Source organism: Amblyomma maculatum, chromosome 7, assembly GCF_055883805.1.
Source record: "Amblyomma maculatum isolate TAMU_Amacu chromosome 7, ASM5588380v1, whole genome shotgun sequence".
Lineage (NCBI taxonomy): Eukaryota > Metazoa > Arthropoda > Arachnida > Ixodida > Ixodidae > Amblyomma > Amblyomma maculatum.
This window is the reverse complement of record NC_139350.1, coordinates 83,839,088-83,854,206: the sequence shown is the minus strand read 5'-3', so window position 1 is coordinate 83,854,206 and position 15,119 is coordinate 83,839,088. Positions and strand designations below refer to the sequence as shown.

Genomic DNA, 15,119 nt, shown 5'->3' with positions numbered 1-15,119 from the left:
TTTTTCGAGAAAACAAGGAAAAACATGTCAGAACATGTAGATTTAAATTATAGCAAGGTTTGACATATCAACATGATCAGAAATAGTTGGAAAATAAATTAAAGTAAAATTAATGTTTTATACCAATTTGAGCCAGTTACACCATAAAAAAGACTCAATGGAAAGGTCTATTTTGGTCTAAGACTATCTGTTCAGTAAATTTTCTCGTATGGTTATTACATTTACCTTGGTGTCAAAAGATACATAAGGTTAGGTTTAAAGACAATGACTAGCAAGAGTAGGGCCAGAAATATTGATCTGGTGACCGTCCACAATTCAATTTTGAGAAATCGGCAAAAAACGTTTTGAGCGTATGTTTGAATTACCAAGGCTAACAGTAACTCGATAAAATTAGTTATGACGGGTTTCTGGTATGAATGCACCGTTTCCTATCGAGATAATTGTCTGCAACTCAAAACCAAATTTATTTCGAGAAAGTTTGCGATTCCGCATGCCGCGCGTGATGCCGTTTCGTGATCGCCGCGCCACTAACTTTTCTGAGTGCTCGATCTGTTGCGCCCATGAAAACTGCTTAGGTATCACTTTTTCAACTGCATCGTCATGATTACGATGCTCGCACGCGGCAGGATTCGCTTCGAGGAAATCGTTGGCTCTCCTATCTGTCGAGCCGCCGAGCCTAGCACCAGCGGCTACACCCTTATCGGCCCATCGTGGAGCCTCGGCGCTTCGTTGCTGATAGCTGATAACAGGATGCGGCGTTGCCGCGTCACCGGCACGCTTCATATTCTACTTTTCTTCTATGTCTAGGCCAGAATGACGCTCGAACCTTAATTTTCCCCGTTTTACACCGTGGTCGTGACGACGGGACGTCGTTAAGCCAGCTAGGCCTACGTGACCTTTTCAAAATTTCGCCAGGCCGCAAACAGTCGATGCGGGCAGCCAACCAAAAGTGGTAATTTGTGTCACATGCTTTCGGAGCCCAATAGCAGCGCGTTTCGCGCAAATTTGTCTCTTTGTTTTCTGCTTCGGGTGTTTGCTCACGGACGCCGATTGTGACATGGTAATAGCCTGAATCACGATCTTTCGAACGAGATCAAAATGATGCGTGCGGAGCGCGTATATCTCGATCTATGCTTGATCAAAGTTCAGTGTGATTTGACCTCAATTTAAATGGCCAAACGTTCAGATTCGCATTTTTGGAACGCTGCAACGTGCGAATTAGGCAGTATTTTTCAACCAAAATTTGCAGATAGTTGCGGAAACATCTCAGGACTGCAAAAATGAAATAAAAAATTTGATTTTTAGACCGATTTTCGTCCGCAAAGAGCCGTGTCCCCCCTTAAGTAATTTTCTGTACATCATTCCACATACAGGATACACAACCAAAATTTGGTGTGTCTACTCCTTCAAGCTGGATAGTTTTCTCCACATCCAAGATCTGATCTTTGCAGCATTCTGCATTGGTTGCCTTTGGCACATGCCCACAGCCTTGCGCTGTTTGTGTTAATCAAGATGGTCACCTTATCTTGGACGTTGTCAGTTTGTCATGATGACTGATTGCAGGACAATTGCACATGGGGATCCAAGTGCAATTTCTTGTGCATCGTTCCTGTGGATAGAGAAAAAACTGCTAAGTTTGGTGCCCCTACATCTTTATTACCACAGTGGTATTGTTCATTGGTTCACAAATGCACAGTTCTGATGGCTTGGATATAAACTTCGATTTGTTTGCAGATTGTGTACTATAAGAATGGCGAGTGTGTTGGAACTGCTTGGAGAGACATCAATGAAGGAATGTACTTCCCTGCAATCTCGCTCTATAAAAGCTGCACGGTGAGCATTTGGCTACGCTTTTGTCCTTTAGAATGCAGGATCCGGTTTTATTCTGTTTCGCACTTGAATGTGGATATTTTTCTATAACACCAGGTGCGCCTGAATTTCGGCCCCAATTTTAAGCACAAGCCAAAGGATGTACCATGCCTGGGGGTGAGTATAGGTGCTCTGCTATAGAAAGGGGGACATGTCAAGGCTCTGAACAGCAAAGCTAAAACTTTCCTACACCAGAGGAAGGTTTAAGTTTCATAGCAGCTATTTAGATGGCTACCACTGATTGCACCCCGTGTGGTCAGGATGTTGTAAGTCGTTTTGTCAGCAATTTCTTTACTGCACAGTTTCTTTGCAGAAGTCACGCATGTACCATTTTTTCCAGTGTTAAGCCACATGTTTTTACAATGCAGCCACCATTATCATGCACACTGTGTTATGCCATGCCTAGTAACTACCGTAAAAACCTGCCTAAATTCGCAGTTCCGGTTTCGTTACTATTTATTGCTATCAGCATCAGGCTTCCAGAGAGAGGAGGCACCATTTAGCGTTGGTGGCGGTTGACTCGGTGTTTGCAATGCACATGTAGCTGAAGGAAGCAGGTCACTTGTGCCTTGCATGATGTAGTAGTGGTGAAAGTAGCACTTGGCATTTTGCACAGGTCTCTCACAGGCCTCTCCAGCCATGCTGGCCAAGCCCTATAGCCAAATCACGGACACTTTACTGCATTCCCAGGGTGGCACTGAGAAGTGCAGGATAACAAATTTTAGGGGTACCGAAGAAAAGATTTCTGTGGAAAGATATCTTTAGCAAGGGACTTTGGGCAGGCAATACACTGGACGACAACAATCGCGAAAGCACTGAAAACACGGGGTGCACATGCCGCCTGCTTGCGCAGTGCTTGATGCAAACAGGTGCCAGCGGAGTGCATGCTAACTGGCAGCTCGTGCGCTGCCGTTTTGCTTCCAAGCTGGAATTGCACCTCATATTAGTTGAGGGTCCATATTATACAGAGGTTTTTACAGTATGCTTAAAATTAAAATTAACGTGTAAAAGAGGAAAATTCAATCAAGCTGCAACATTTTATCATGTGCGTAGCATCACAGTCTCGCCAATACAAACTTGTATGCACTGGTAGTGTGGGAAACCTACACGATCACCATGTCTAGCCAAGCCACATTCTTGAATGCTTCAATTTTAGCATCGGACCTGTTTTTCTTTGAGCACATCCTGCATAGCTGTTTCTCAACATAATGCAGTCCGTGAGATGAAGCTGCTACAGTGCTAAATTCAAATTACATTTTATTGGGTATGGTGTGAAGGATGGGAACTGAGCCGGGGAGATAGTTCGATGAGTGACAGGCGTAATCCTGCAGGACTGCTCTGTTTAATAGAATTAAACAAAAATCCACTTGTGAGGACTTTTTGACCTTATTTCAGGGGGGGGAGGGGAAAGGGGCGTGCTACCCAGGTTTCGGGGAGTTGCCCATAATATCTGTTTTGAGCCCGGGTACTTGCTCTAATTGTAATGACTCTCACTATATGGGCATCTAACTTGTCACTGTGCTGTGAGGTTTTTGCATGAACAAGAAACTGAAGAGTTGTTACTTGCCAGTAACCATGAAGATCCTCATGCGAATTGCAACACTAACAATCACGAACAGTTTCCAACAAATACCTTGTTGTCACGTATGCCTCGCGTGGGTTTGAAGACCACTCTGTCAGCTCAGTGAACGTAGATAATTTTAAACTAAGCTGGGGTGGGGGGCTTCTTGCTGCTGCTTGTGGCGAGGTTTGCACAAAGGTGAGGCAGCCCTACTTGCGGTAACCAGCTTTGCTCTTCCAGCAGCTAAATGCTTTTGCATAAACATTTACAACATGCACTAGCTTCTTAACATGAGCGGTTAACATGGGCGGTTTTAGATCGGTGCATTGGCATTTCAAAATAAGCAAAAAAGAAACTCAGGACGAGCGAGCCATTCATGCTCACAGCTCTGAGGTGTCCATGTGTACTAAATTTCAAGCACATAAACCCTATTTGTGCGACTGAAAAGTGTTATGATAGCTGAGACGGGAGCTGCAGAACTCGTGAGGGTTTAACACAAGATATCGTCTACCAAGTACACAGAGTGCTCAGTGTGTGGGGAGTTTAATTAAATATGGCTGCCAGTATAGTGCTTCACTTTCTCGGGAGGTTTTGTCGAGTCTTTGTCAGAGCAAAAATTGTTTTTGCAAGCCAAAGTAGTCTGCAGACTGCCGGAGGCAAACTGCAGACTACTTTTTGATCTTTCTGACTAAGGGGGACAGAGTGTGAGCTGCCTGAAAAATCCAAACGCTGGACAAGAGACAGCAAGTGGTCTGAGATAAAGTCAAATATGCCTAGGGCTGAAAGCAGCATAAAACAGTTGAAAAAGCTGAAAGCAGGCTCTCTAAATGGTAGATCACTGGAAGCAGGCAAGCTTCTCAGTGGCTGAGAGGCCTGGAACCATCTCTGCACGGCAGTTGTCGCAAATGTGTATTTCCCCCACACTGTAATGAAGGAATTCTTAGTGCTTTTTATGGCAATGCTTACCAAATGAAATGGGATCTTAAACACGAGTGCAACTTATGCGCATTTTTTGGGGGAAAACTTGTTTGCAGAAGGGTGAGGAAAATATGGTACGCGACATGAAATTGCAAGAGAGAAGCGGAGATAGTGGGGAGCTAATGGTCTTTCTGGGTATTTTTTTCATCACTAAGGAAAGCGGTAACCAAGAATGTTTCGTGTGTTCTTATACAAAAAGATTGCACAGATTGTACTAAACTGCCACAAATCTGAGCAGCCCAAACCTCATTCCAGCTTCTGGTGTTCTATGCACTCTTATTTGCAACATACTAGCATGTTCTCAAAACATAATTTTTCTTTTCTGCAGTGAGTGCAGTAGTGCACATGTACTGATCGACATTCTGCATGTGTTCTGGTTGTCATTGCTATTGTCATCTAATAGTGGTTTTTTGCTTTGCCGTTACATTAATTCTGTATTTAGGGAGAGTTTAGCTTGTTTAATTTTCTTTCAGATGCACGAAAGTGTTGACAAAATCATTGTCCAGCAGACCTTGTCTGATATTCTCTACCTTGTGGAAAACGAAAGCCAGATGCGGTTGGATGCCATCTACTTCTAGAAGCCATAGTCATCCTTCTCTTTTTATTGCAAATCATTTTGTTCACACGAAACGAAGCCAGTCATTGTTAATTCAGATGTTTCTCCACACTTCGCCCAGTGCCTGGACAGTCTTCCAACATTTCACAGGCACTTCATGAGCATTTTTGTGGCACTGTTTAGTGACTTGAGCATCAGTAAACATGTTATCATTCAGTGGTTGAGCAGTGGTTGTCTTGTGGTACTGAGAGCAGCCAAGGTTTCCCAAGGCTGCTTCTCTGACTAGTGGAAAGCAAGTCACATGACTGTGATGTCAAGTTTGCGAGTTTGAGCAAAATGGGAATAGAATCTCGGGCAGAGGTGAGGTTGTATGGTGCTGCCTCTCCAGCAGCCTTCTTCCTTTTAGTGTAGTGTTTGATGCATAAGGTTATCGTTCGCCTATGGGTCATAAAACCCATCTCTGCACACTTATTTTTTGCAAACATGGTTATGGATTGACCACTGTGCAGCTTTGGAAAATGGTGCACGAGCATACAAGGCAAGCGGGGAAAAGCCTTTCATGCTCTCTTAGGTCAGGGAACTAGTGCTTGTGACTAAGGCATCGTCCAAATGTAATCGCTGTATGTGTGCTGCATCTAACAAGCCTGTCAAACTTTAGACTGATGAAGTAGCAATCGCGAGCGAACTATCCAAATGAAATTAAGCTGGATCCGGGTCATTAGCATCCTGAAAATGTGCAAATATTTGCTATGCAAGAAAATAGTAAGCCATAAGATACAAGAATGTCGAAAATATATCATTTTTGAGTATCGTTACCCATTAGTGAATTGCATTTAGAAGTGGTACATGCAAATTGCTTGCCACAGTTGCCACAGTAGCTTCTCTGCTACCGCTGCTGCTGCCTGGTGTGGAGCTAGCCCAGCATCTACTAGAACCGCTATTGAAGGTGTCAACCACATGCTTATTTTGTCATGATATAAAGCTCAGCTTAAAGTGATCACAAGATTTGTACATATGTTACAGCGCTGTCCAATCCGATACACTATTCATTGCGGCTTTGATGCAAACCATGGCAGCTAGGGAGCAGCGCATTTCATCACCCAGCATTTCCATGTGCGGCGTTGTTGCAGTAAGCTTGACACTTGCACAGGCATGCTTTTCTTCTGGCGCAATTATAGCAAGAAATCCCATTGATATGAATACACAGGCGTGTGAAGTCCTGAAGTGCTATCTGTTGCAGCTGCATTGTGGGGCAAGCTAGGCCTAGCTATGACCAGGGAGCATTAAACAATTTGTCATCCGGCACAGTCTCAAACGCAGAAAGCTTGGCAGTTTCATGGGCTTTTTGTCCTGGCTCAAGTAGGGATGGCATTATTTCTGATACCATTGCTTTTTGCTGTGAATGTGGAGTACACTAATCCAGGACACGTGTGTGGTGGCTGTAGGTGGAGTCTTGGTAAAAGAAATCTTCGAGACAATGTTTTCTAAACATTTTTCGGCTCTTTGATGAGTGTGTGCTGTGCTAGGCACAGCTTGGCAGCTTGCAACGAAGGGGCTGCCAGCTGCCAATCCCAGGATTCTCCTTACTGTAGGTGGCAGTGCTGACCTTCCACCTCATAACTGTGAGCCCACTGTCTGTGAGTGTAAAGGGGCTAGTCACGCTTTTTCAGACTGCAGTGCGCACCACTGGCCTTTTAAATTTATTTCTGGATGATGCTATGCCGTTCTAATGATAAACATATTTTCATCTCTCATGCACATGCTTCCTGAAGCATTGCGGTTTTAGGACGTTACCCGTAGAGGTGACAGTTATATGGCGAAGTATCCTTAAACAGCTGTGGGGCCATTTGTAACGAGGTGTCACTGCTACTGCGTTGCACTGTGAAAAGGCCTGCAGTGGCACTTGTGATTTTGGAGAGCGGTTTTAGGACGTTATCCGTAGAGGTGACGGTTATATGGAGAAGTATCCTTAAACAGCTGTGGGGCCATTTGTAATGAGGTGTCACTGCTACTGCGTTGCACTGTGAAAAGACCTGCAGTGGCACTTGTGATTTTGGAGAAATTTTTCAACACTCCCGACAGTATGTGCAAAAAGAACACTTAATGAGCTTTTGAAAAATCGTTGCTTAGCCTTCATCTAAAATTTAGACAGATATTTGTTCATTAAATAAATTTTTTGTGATACAAATGGTTTTGGGTAGTTTTTTTGGGCCCTTTGATAAATCAAACTTTCAGATAATTAAAACGCATGCCATACACTGGAGATGTGTCTGAAAAGAAAAGCACTGCAGCTTTCTGTGCTTTTGCTTTTCTCTTCAAGGTATTCGCTGTGATGTCATGTCATTCAGTTTGTACAGCCACTCTCCTATGATTGCCCCAGCCCTCAAATGTCCACCATTCAGAATTTTCTGGGAGTGCAGTGTCAGTGCATGTACATATTTCCCATCAGCTCGTCAGCGCTTACCAGTTGTCACCCGTTTAATTATAATTTATAAATGATGTGCCACTTGGTGGTGCGTACACCCCCAGGTACCCTTAGTGTGTGCCGGGGGTAGCTATTCTGGTTTCAAAGATACCCTTACGTGACAGGCCCAGCTGGAAGTCGGTTACCTTTATTAGAAGGGGGTGGCTGTTTGGTGCCCTGCTTTCGCTGGTTCAGGCCAGGGTAATGGTTGGAGTCAGCATTAACAAAAACATTTTACAGCAAGAGATGATACAGAGGAATTCACAGTAACACTTAAAATACACAGGCAAAAGGTTCACAGAAAGGCAATGCAAGGTATGCAACTAAAGAGGCTTTCAATAAACACAGACTTCACAACAGTACACAATGCACAAAAGTCAGACCAAATAAACACCAAATTGTTCACCGGGCACTGTCGCAGAATGACATCTGGAGTCATGCTGTGGCTATCCTGAAGAGTGCGCTGCTCCCTTTCAAGTCAGTGGGCTGCCGAACAGGGGTTTCACCCCAGGAGCCGAGCAGCAGTACTTGATGACTCACTGCAACACTAGCTAGCGGCCAAAGCAATGCGACCTCAAATTATAGGGCACAGTGCGTCTGTTGCATGGTGCTAAGGCCGGCGCACACTTAACTTTTGTAGTACAAGTGTCCTATACCTCCTGTCGACGCGTGCGTCACTGGTCAGGTGCAGCAGGACGTTCAGGAACGTACGAGCACCTTCTCTGCGGGATGAGTCATCGCTGTCACCAAGTGATGAGGGCGTGATGCCAATACATGCAAGGCTATAAGCCTTCAGTGCATGAAAAATATATCTCAAATATTCTCGACATGTCTGTGACACCACACGTGTGCATTTCACACCGCGCTGGGCTGGCTTAACAAGAATGTGCCAATTTTCATAACATCAGATATGTAGCAGTGCTCGCAAATGGTCTGTTTGCAGCACACTTGTCAACTTTAGGTCTGTTACATTTTGTTTTACTTCCATATTTTTATTGTCTTTGCACCCTTGTTGTGTACTCTATTTCCTGAAGACTGTTCGTGGTGCATAAGACATGCACTGGCTGGATGTCAAAGCAGTTGGGACAACAAATTTGGGTTGTACATTCCTTTTCTGGAATGAGGCACGATGCCAGGCACAATATTATGCAACTAACAGCACATTCCTGTCGCAAATTTGTCACTATCTGATAATTTATCTCGTCCTTTTGGCCAATAGGAGCTGGGTAATTGACAAGTCTGGCAGGTTTTGGGATGTAATCATCATGTGCTTGTTGCATAACTTGCCCCCCAATAGACAACATGGAGGACCATTTCAAAAATTACCCAAACTTGGTGAACGCTTTATGCAATCAACCCTGCTTGTAATGAAGTTGTAAAATATCTGCGATTCTTATTTAGATCCAGGTCTTCGTTATATGCAGTTCTCACTTGGACTCAAAGGACAATGCTTAATGAAAACCAGGTTAAGAATGGATTGTAAAGGAAACCACCTTGAAAGTACAGTAAATAAGAATTACTTGGTTATACAAGCAATGAAAAATTTCGCGATTGCGCTGAGGGTGCAATGCGACTGCAGCAGCAGCCTCCATCTCTGTCGCAGCTCGCACTATGCATATACGAGAAAGCTAGGAAAAAGGGTGGCAGAGTCAGTCTGGAGGAAAGTGCGCGCATTCATGCCGCCACCGAGCGAGGAGGTGCCTGCGTCCGCACATGTTCTCATTCGGCCACCACCGTTGCCCCAGGAAACCAGCTCCGTCTCACGTTGCTGGCGCTCTGCTGTTTCTACTCATGGGCAGGAGTCTTTTTCCTTGTTCTGTTATTTTTCACTGCTTTCAAGTGTATTGTAATGCCACATTCGAAAAGCGAAAGCAGCGAGACTGCTGTGTCTGCCATGTATATGTGACATCGGCACTATAGTGCCTAGAATATACTGGGTAGTGTGCCGACCGAGGGCACCGAGGTGGCACCGAGAACAATGACTGCCAGCAGCTGGCGTCTGGAGCGCTGCTGACAGCTGGTGTGCAGAGAAAGGTGGAGGGGTGCACGTTTGCCAGTCCACACTATGTGCCGTCCTCGCTGAAGATGTCACGGATTTTTTTAGTGTGTGCACGCTGAATACTCCCATCTATATTCATCATTTACATGGGTTTAAGCATTTTTATTACTTTTTATGTCCAGCAGTAATTACTTAGGCTGATAGGCTATGCAAAATACCAGCCAAGGTGTAAGAATATGCAGCCAATTTTATTTACAAAAACACTGCTTTCTTCACTGTTCATTGGATTCCTTACCTTGATATCTATTTTCTTTTTTATAAAGGTAGGAGCTTCAAAAGGTTTCCTTGGAAACAAAAAAACAAAATTTATTATGGTGTAACAAAACATACACGCATGCATACTATATACATACATATATGCAGAATCTATCAATCTTGTTACGGATGCATCAGGGAACAAACTGCAGAACGGAAGGCAAGAATGACCACAGTTTAATTGTAACACAAAATAGGGAGGATCGACCCACTGGCAACGCCTGAACTTCAAGAGCTTGATTCATGCACTGCAGATCTGAGCTTCACAGTCTGTTATGTTCGGAGGTTGAAGCAGCAGTGCCTGGTGGCTTGAAAACTGATGATGTGTGGATCCTGCAGTCCAGAACATGCCATGATACCTCCAGATTCTGCTGTATGATCAGGACATGTGACATCCTCCTGGTTTTTACCTGGCGTCTACGCCGTCGTCGACCGTGCTCTCGATAGAGTTGGCATTTTCTCGCTCAGCATGTTCCTTGCGTATTTTTGCTGCTACTGCTTCCTCTTGCTCACATACGATCTATTTTCTCTTTTTCATTGTTCTGGGAAGCACAAGGTTCTTCGAGCTGCTATCAAATATTGTAGGCACTGCGTCATACTTCTAGAGGTCTCGCGTGGAATCTCGTTAATGACATTCACGGTCACCGGGAATGTGCATTCAACGCAGCTGTTTTCGAAATGTTTTTCGCAGACTACCGCCTTCGAACACAGCCTTTTATCTGTTCGCTTGATGTTCTCCTACTGCAAGTCGTGCAGGGTCCGCCGGCGCCGAGAATAGACGCTATCGTTGCTTGAGCGATACCCACTGCCACACATCGGCACAAAGCATGTTCGTTCTTTAGAAGGCCACTTTACCATGGATATGCTTTCTCTTCAACATTACCATGAAGAACGACCATCCCTATGCACGCACCAAAAAGTGACACACTGACGCAGACGCTGACGGCGGCTGAGTTTAGTGCGGTCATCTGCAAAGCGAAATCGTCCGCTAGCATGTGTTTCCGCACTCCTACTTTGCGTGTGCCCCTAAGCGGCGTCTGGTGGCAGTCATTGCAAACGGTACCACCCCTTCCAATGGGAAACTGCCGGCGCACGGCAGACTAGCCAGTATTCTAGGCACTGTATCAGCACTGAAACACTGCGCATTGTATCAGCTGTGGTTGCTTGTCATCATAGACATTTTTGCATGAAACTTGCAGGGTTCTACCAAATTTCCAGTAATTTAGCACTAGCTAAGCAATAGTCGATGCCGTAAGTTTTTATATCAAGTTTAGCCGCCGCAACATGTTCATTACGTGGAGCTTTCAAATTCATGCATTGTAATGAGGGCGCGTTTGGGAAATTGAGTAATATCGAGGAATTTGCTGCATGCAGTTTCGTTACATAGAGGAGGTTTAAGTGTAGTTTAATTCTCAGGTTTTGCTCTTATGCTGGTACAGTTTCGGGTTCAACAGTAGAAAAGCATTATTGCATCACAAATTAAGGCAGTGAATGCCAAACTGGTGGCACAAAAGCTACTTGCTCATTTGCTATCCTTGCCAGCTCTTGATGCGAGCCAGATTAACAGTTAAAGAGAGCAAAGTAGATGATGCAGTTACCTAGCAGAATTTGGCTCAGTTTCCAATATGATGGCTACTTACCTGCCTTTAAAATTGAATCATGCAAAAATAAATTCACCTACCATATTTGTGTGAATGCACCCCTTACTTTGGCTGTGAGAAAGCGAAATGTTTTGTTCTTCGCATAATGAACACGCCCCTTTCTTTTGGCATGCAGTCTGCTGGCATTGACGTGCTAGCAGCTATATTTTTTCAATGCTTATACAAGAACATGATAAGACTTTAAGGAATGTCAGGCCTATTAAGCTTCACCCTCCGAGATTAACTGCAGGTAACATTCAGCAGTGAATCTGGCAACCAATAGAAATGCCTGATCACAAAAGAATTTTTCTGCTCAATATCCATATTAAAGATTAGAAACTTGTTGCAGTTTGGCTTCTCACTTAACGTGAGCTGTGCTAGAATGAACTCTGCAATCTTAGGACAACGGGACACTAGGCGAGTTATGCGTGTGGGGTTGAGCTTGAATTTGACTGTGTTCCCAAGCATGGAGACTATGCTAAAGTGTTCATTTGCTTAATTTAGAAGTTAGATCATACTGGATCCCGTTTTCATTCCGTCAACCTGCTTTTTATTTCTGCCATTGAAATTTTTATGAATACATTTTTCATCCCACGTAATAAACATAACCCCAAAATTTTCAGGTACTGTTTTGGAAAAGTGAAACCACTGTGTGTAAATTTAGTATGCTACCAGTTTACTGGGTGCACACAACAATTATAGGGTAAGGTGGGGGTTTATTCCTAGTAGGCTTGAGAACTAGCACAGCAGTCGCTAATCAGCGAGAGCAACCAGGCGCACGAACAGGCAAAAGACCATGCAGCTGGAGCAGCAGTCCATCTTTACAATGGCCCCTGAAAACAAAAGGAGCCAACTTGGCAACTTAAGGGGTGGAGAAGACCACAGGGTCATAATAAGGCTTGAGGCATTGGACGTGCACTGTCTCGCGGCTCAATAATGTAATTCACAGGTAATGTCTGTTAAACACTATAGGGACCATGATATTCTGCGAGAAGTTTTCTCGAGAGTCCCAGTGTACTGGGAGGTATGTATAGTAAGACTAGAGGGCCAGGTGTAAAAGGCTGTGCAGGTGGATCGTTGCGAGGTTTTTGGAGGCATTGGGTAGCCGTTGTGAGGGACCGTGTGATCTGGAGACAATCTTCAGCATACTGGGCAGCTTGCGAAACGGTGCATTCGGATGTGCCAGGTTGGTAGGGTAACACAGTATCGATGGGAACGGAGGGATGGTAACCATAAAGAAGGAAGGAGAAAATCCTGTAGTAGGTTGTGTAGCAGTATTGTATGCAAATGTAATATAGGGAAGTACCAGGTCCCAGTTCATGTGATTTCAGCCAATGTGCATAGCCAGCATATCACCCAGAGTGCGGTTAAAGAGCTCAGTGAGGCTGTTTGAGGGTGCCATGCTGTACAAATTCGATGAATTAAGTTGCAGTCGTGAAGCAGATATGATGTCGGACAAAAAGACATGGCCTCTGTCGCTGAGCTGCTCACGAGGCGTGCTGTGTCTAAGGATGAATTGCTGCAGAAGAAAGGATTCCACATCCTGGGCTGTCGCAGCAGGGAGCAGCAGTTTCAACATACCGCGGCAGGTGATCTATGGCAACAGTAACCCATCGTTTCAGATGCCGTGTATCGGAGGTGGACAAGGTAGTGGCTGCAAATTTCCAGAAGTACGGTGAGTGGATGTCTTGAGGCGTTGGCAATCGAGGCACGAGTGCACGTACTTAAAAACAAAGTTGTAAATGCCACGCCAGTAATGTTGGAGCCACAGGCCTGCGCACGTCTTGAAAAAAGGCCGGCGTGACTGCATTGCATTTCAGTGTGAAAACGAGCAAATGTAGGCCCGTAGGTGTCGTGGAATGACGAGATGTCATTTTCGCCCATCAGAATGGTAATTAAGATGGTAAAGCAGGTTGTCATGAATGTCAAAATGCGAAGCTTGACACGCCGCACGGCATGCGATGAGAATCGCCGAGGAGTCAGAGTCGAGAAGAGTCCCTAATCCAAGGATCCTTGCACTGCTCCGAAGGGATGTCCCTGATGGCGGGAGACGGTACAGGACTCTCGATTTTGCAGGGGCTTGTTATTCCTGCTGGTAGCGGGGAGCAGGACAGGGCATCGGCGCCCTGATGCTTGCGGCCCAACCAGTAGACGACATGGATGTCATATTCCTGGAGCTGCAGCGCCCATAGTGGCAAGCAGCCGGAAGGGTCCTAATGAAATTCGACAGAGGGCATGATGGTCTGTAACGACCTCGAGAGGATGGCCGTACTTGTAAAGGCAAAACTTGCTGACTGCCCACATAAAGGCGAGGCATTCTTTTTTTGTTACAGAGTAGTTCTCGGCTTTGGTAAGTATGCGGCTGGAATATGCAATGATATATTTGTCGAATCCAGCTTTATGCTAGGCAAGCACTTCCCTGAGGCCAGTACCACTGGCGTCCGTGGACGACTTCTGTCGGAGCCCATTGGTCCAAATGGCACAAAATGGGAGGGGTCATGAGAAGACTGTGCAGGGTGTTGTATGCATCGCCACATGCAGATGACCAAGCCGAGAAAGCGGTATCACTGTTGTGCAGTGCAGTCAGAGGCAGCATTTGATGCAAAATTGGTAATGAAACACCTAAAAGAAAAGCAAAGCCCTAAAAAACTTTGTAGTTCCTTAATGGAGGATGGCTTGGGAAATGAAGTCACAGCATGAAGTTTGGCGGGATCAGGGGCGTACATCGTCCTTGGACACATGGGCTAAAAGTGCAAGTTCATGGGCAGCAAAAGTGCATTTTTTAAAGTTCAACTGCTGACCGACGTTCGTGAGTCATGTCAAAACGTGCTTCAGATGACATAAAGGTGTCTTAAAATTTGGCAAAAAGATTACGATATCGTCCAAATAGCACAGGCATGTTTTCCACCTGAGGCCGCGCAAAACTGTCCATCATTTGCTCGAATGTGGCCTGAGCACTGCATAGGCTAAAAGGCATGACGGTGAACTCATAAAGGCCGTCAGTGGTCATAAATATGGTTTTGGTTTGATCTTGACAAAATGTGATTCACTGGAGAAGGTAATGGCAACCCACTCCAGTATTTCCTGCCAAGAAAACCCTATGGCCAGTCACAATACCATTATCGATATGGCGCCGGAAGATGAGCCCCCCAGGTTGGAAGGCGTCCCACATGTTACTGGGGATGAACAAAGGGCGATTCCTAGTAGCTCCAGGACGAATGAAGCGGCTGGGCTAAAGCTAAAAGGACGCTCAGTTGTGGATGTGTCGGGAAGCGACCGGAAAGTCCGATGTTGCAAGGAGATATATCACATAGCAACATGGAATGTAAGATCTATGACGCAAGGTAAACTGGATATCGTCAAGCGAGAAATGGACAGATTGAACATTGATATCTTGGGTATCAGCGAGCTCAAGTGGACCGGAATGGGAGAATTTAACTCCGGCGACCATTATGTCTTTTATTGTGGCCACGAATCCAAGAGAAGGAATGGGGTCGCTCTCATAGTAAACAGAAGAATGGGCAAAGCAGTGCTAGGGTACAACCCCAAAAACGACCGAATGATTTCACTTCGGATCCAAGGTCACCCTTTCAACATAACAGTTATCCAAGTCTATGCACCGACCACTGCTGCTGAAGAAGCTGACGTTGAGAGATTTTATGTGGACCTACAATGCCTTTTAGACCGCACCCCATCATCAGACGTCGTTTTTCTCATAGGAGACTGGAATGCTAAGG

The 15,119-nt window shown here is 45.0% G+C and overlaps 1 protein-coding gene across 2 annotated transcripts in view; it reads left to right on the top strand.

The window, feature by feature from the left end:
- ash2 (Set1/Ash2 histone methyltransferase complex subunit ash2) overlaps positions 1-5,910 on the top strand; it is a 111,140-nt gene extending 105,230 nt beyond the window's left edge. The window contains exons 14-16 of one of the 2 annotated variants that reach the window (XM_084609199.1): positions 1,735-1,833; positions 1,927-1,986; positions 4,882-5,910. In XM_084609199.1, the coding sequence (XP_084465325.1) occupies positions 1,735-1,833; positions 1,927-1,986; positions 4,882-4,986 (264 nt within the window). In that variant the 3' untranslated portion in view covers positions 4,987-5,910. Of the gene's footprint in view, positions 1-1,734; positions 1,834-1,926; positions 1,987-4,881 lie in introns of those variants that run through there. The other variant, XR_014708800.1, reaches the window with a different exon arrangement.
- The last annotated feature ends 9,209 nt before the right edge of the window (positions 5,911-15,119 follow it).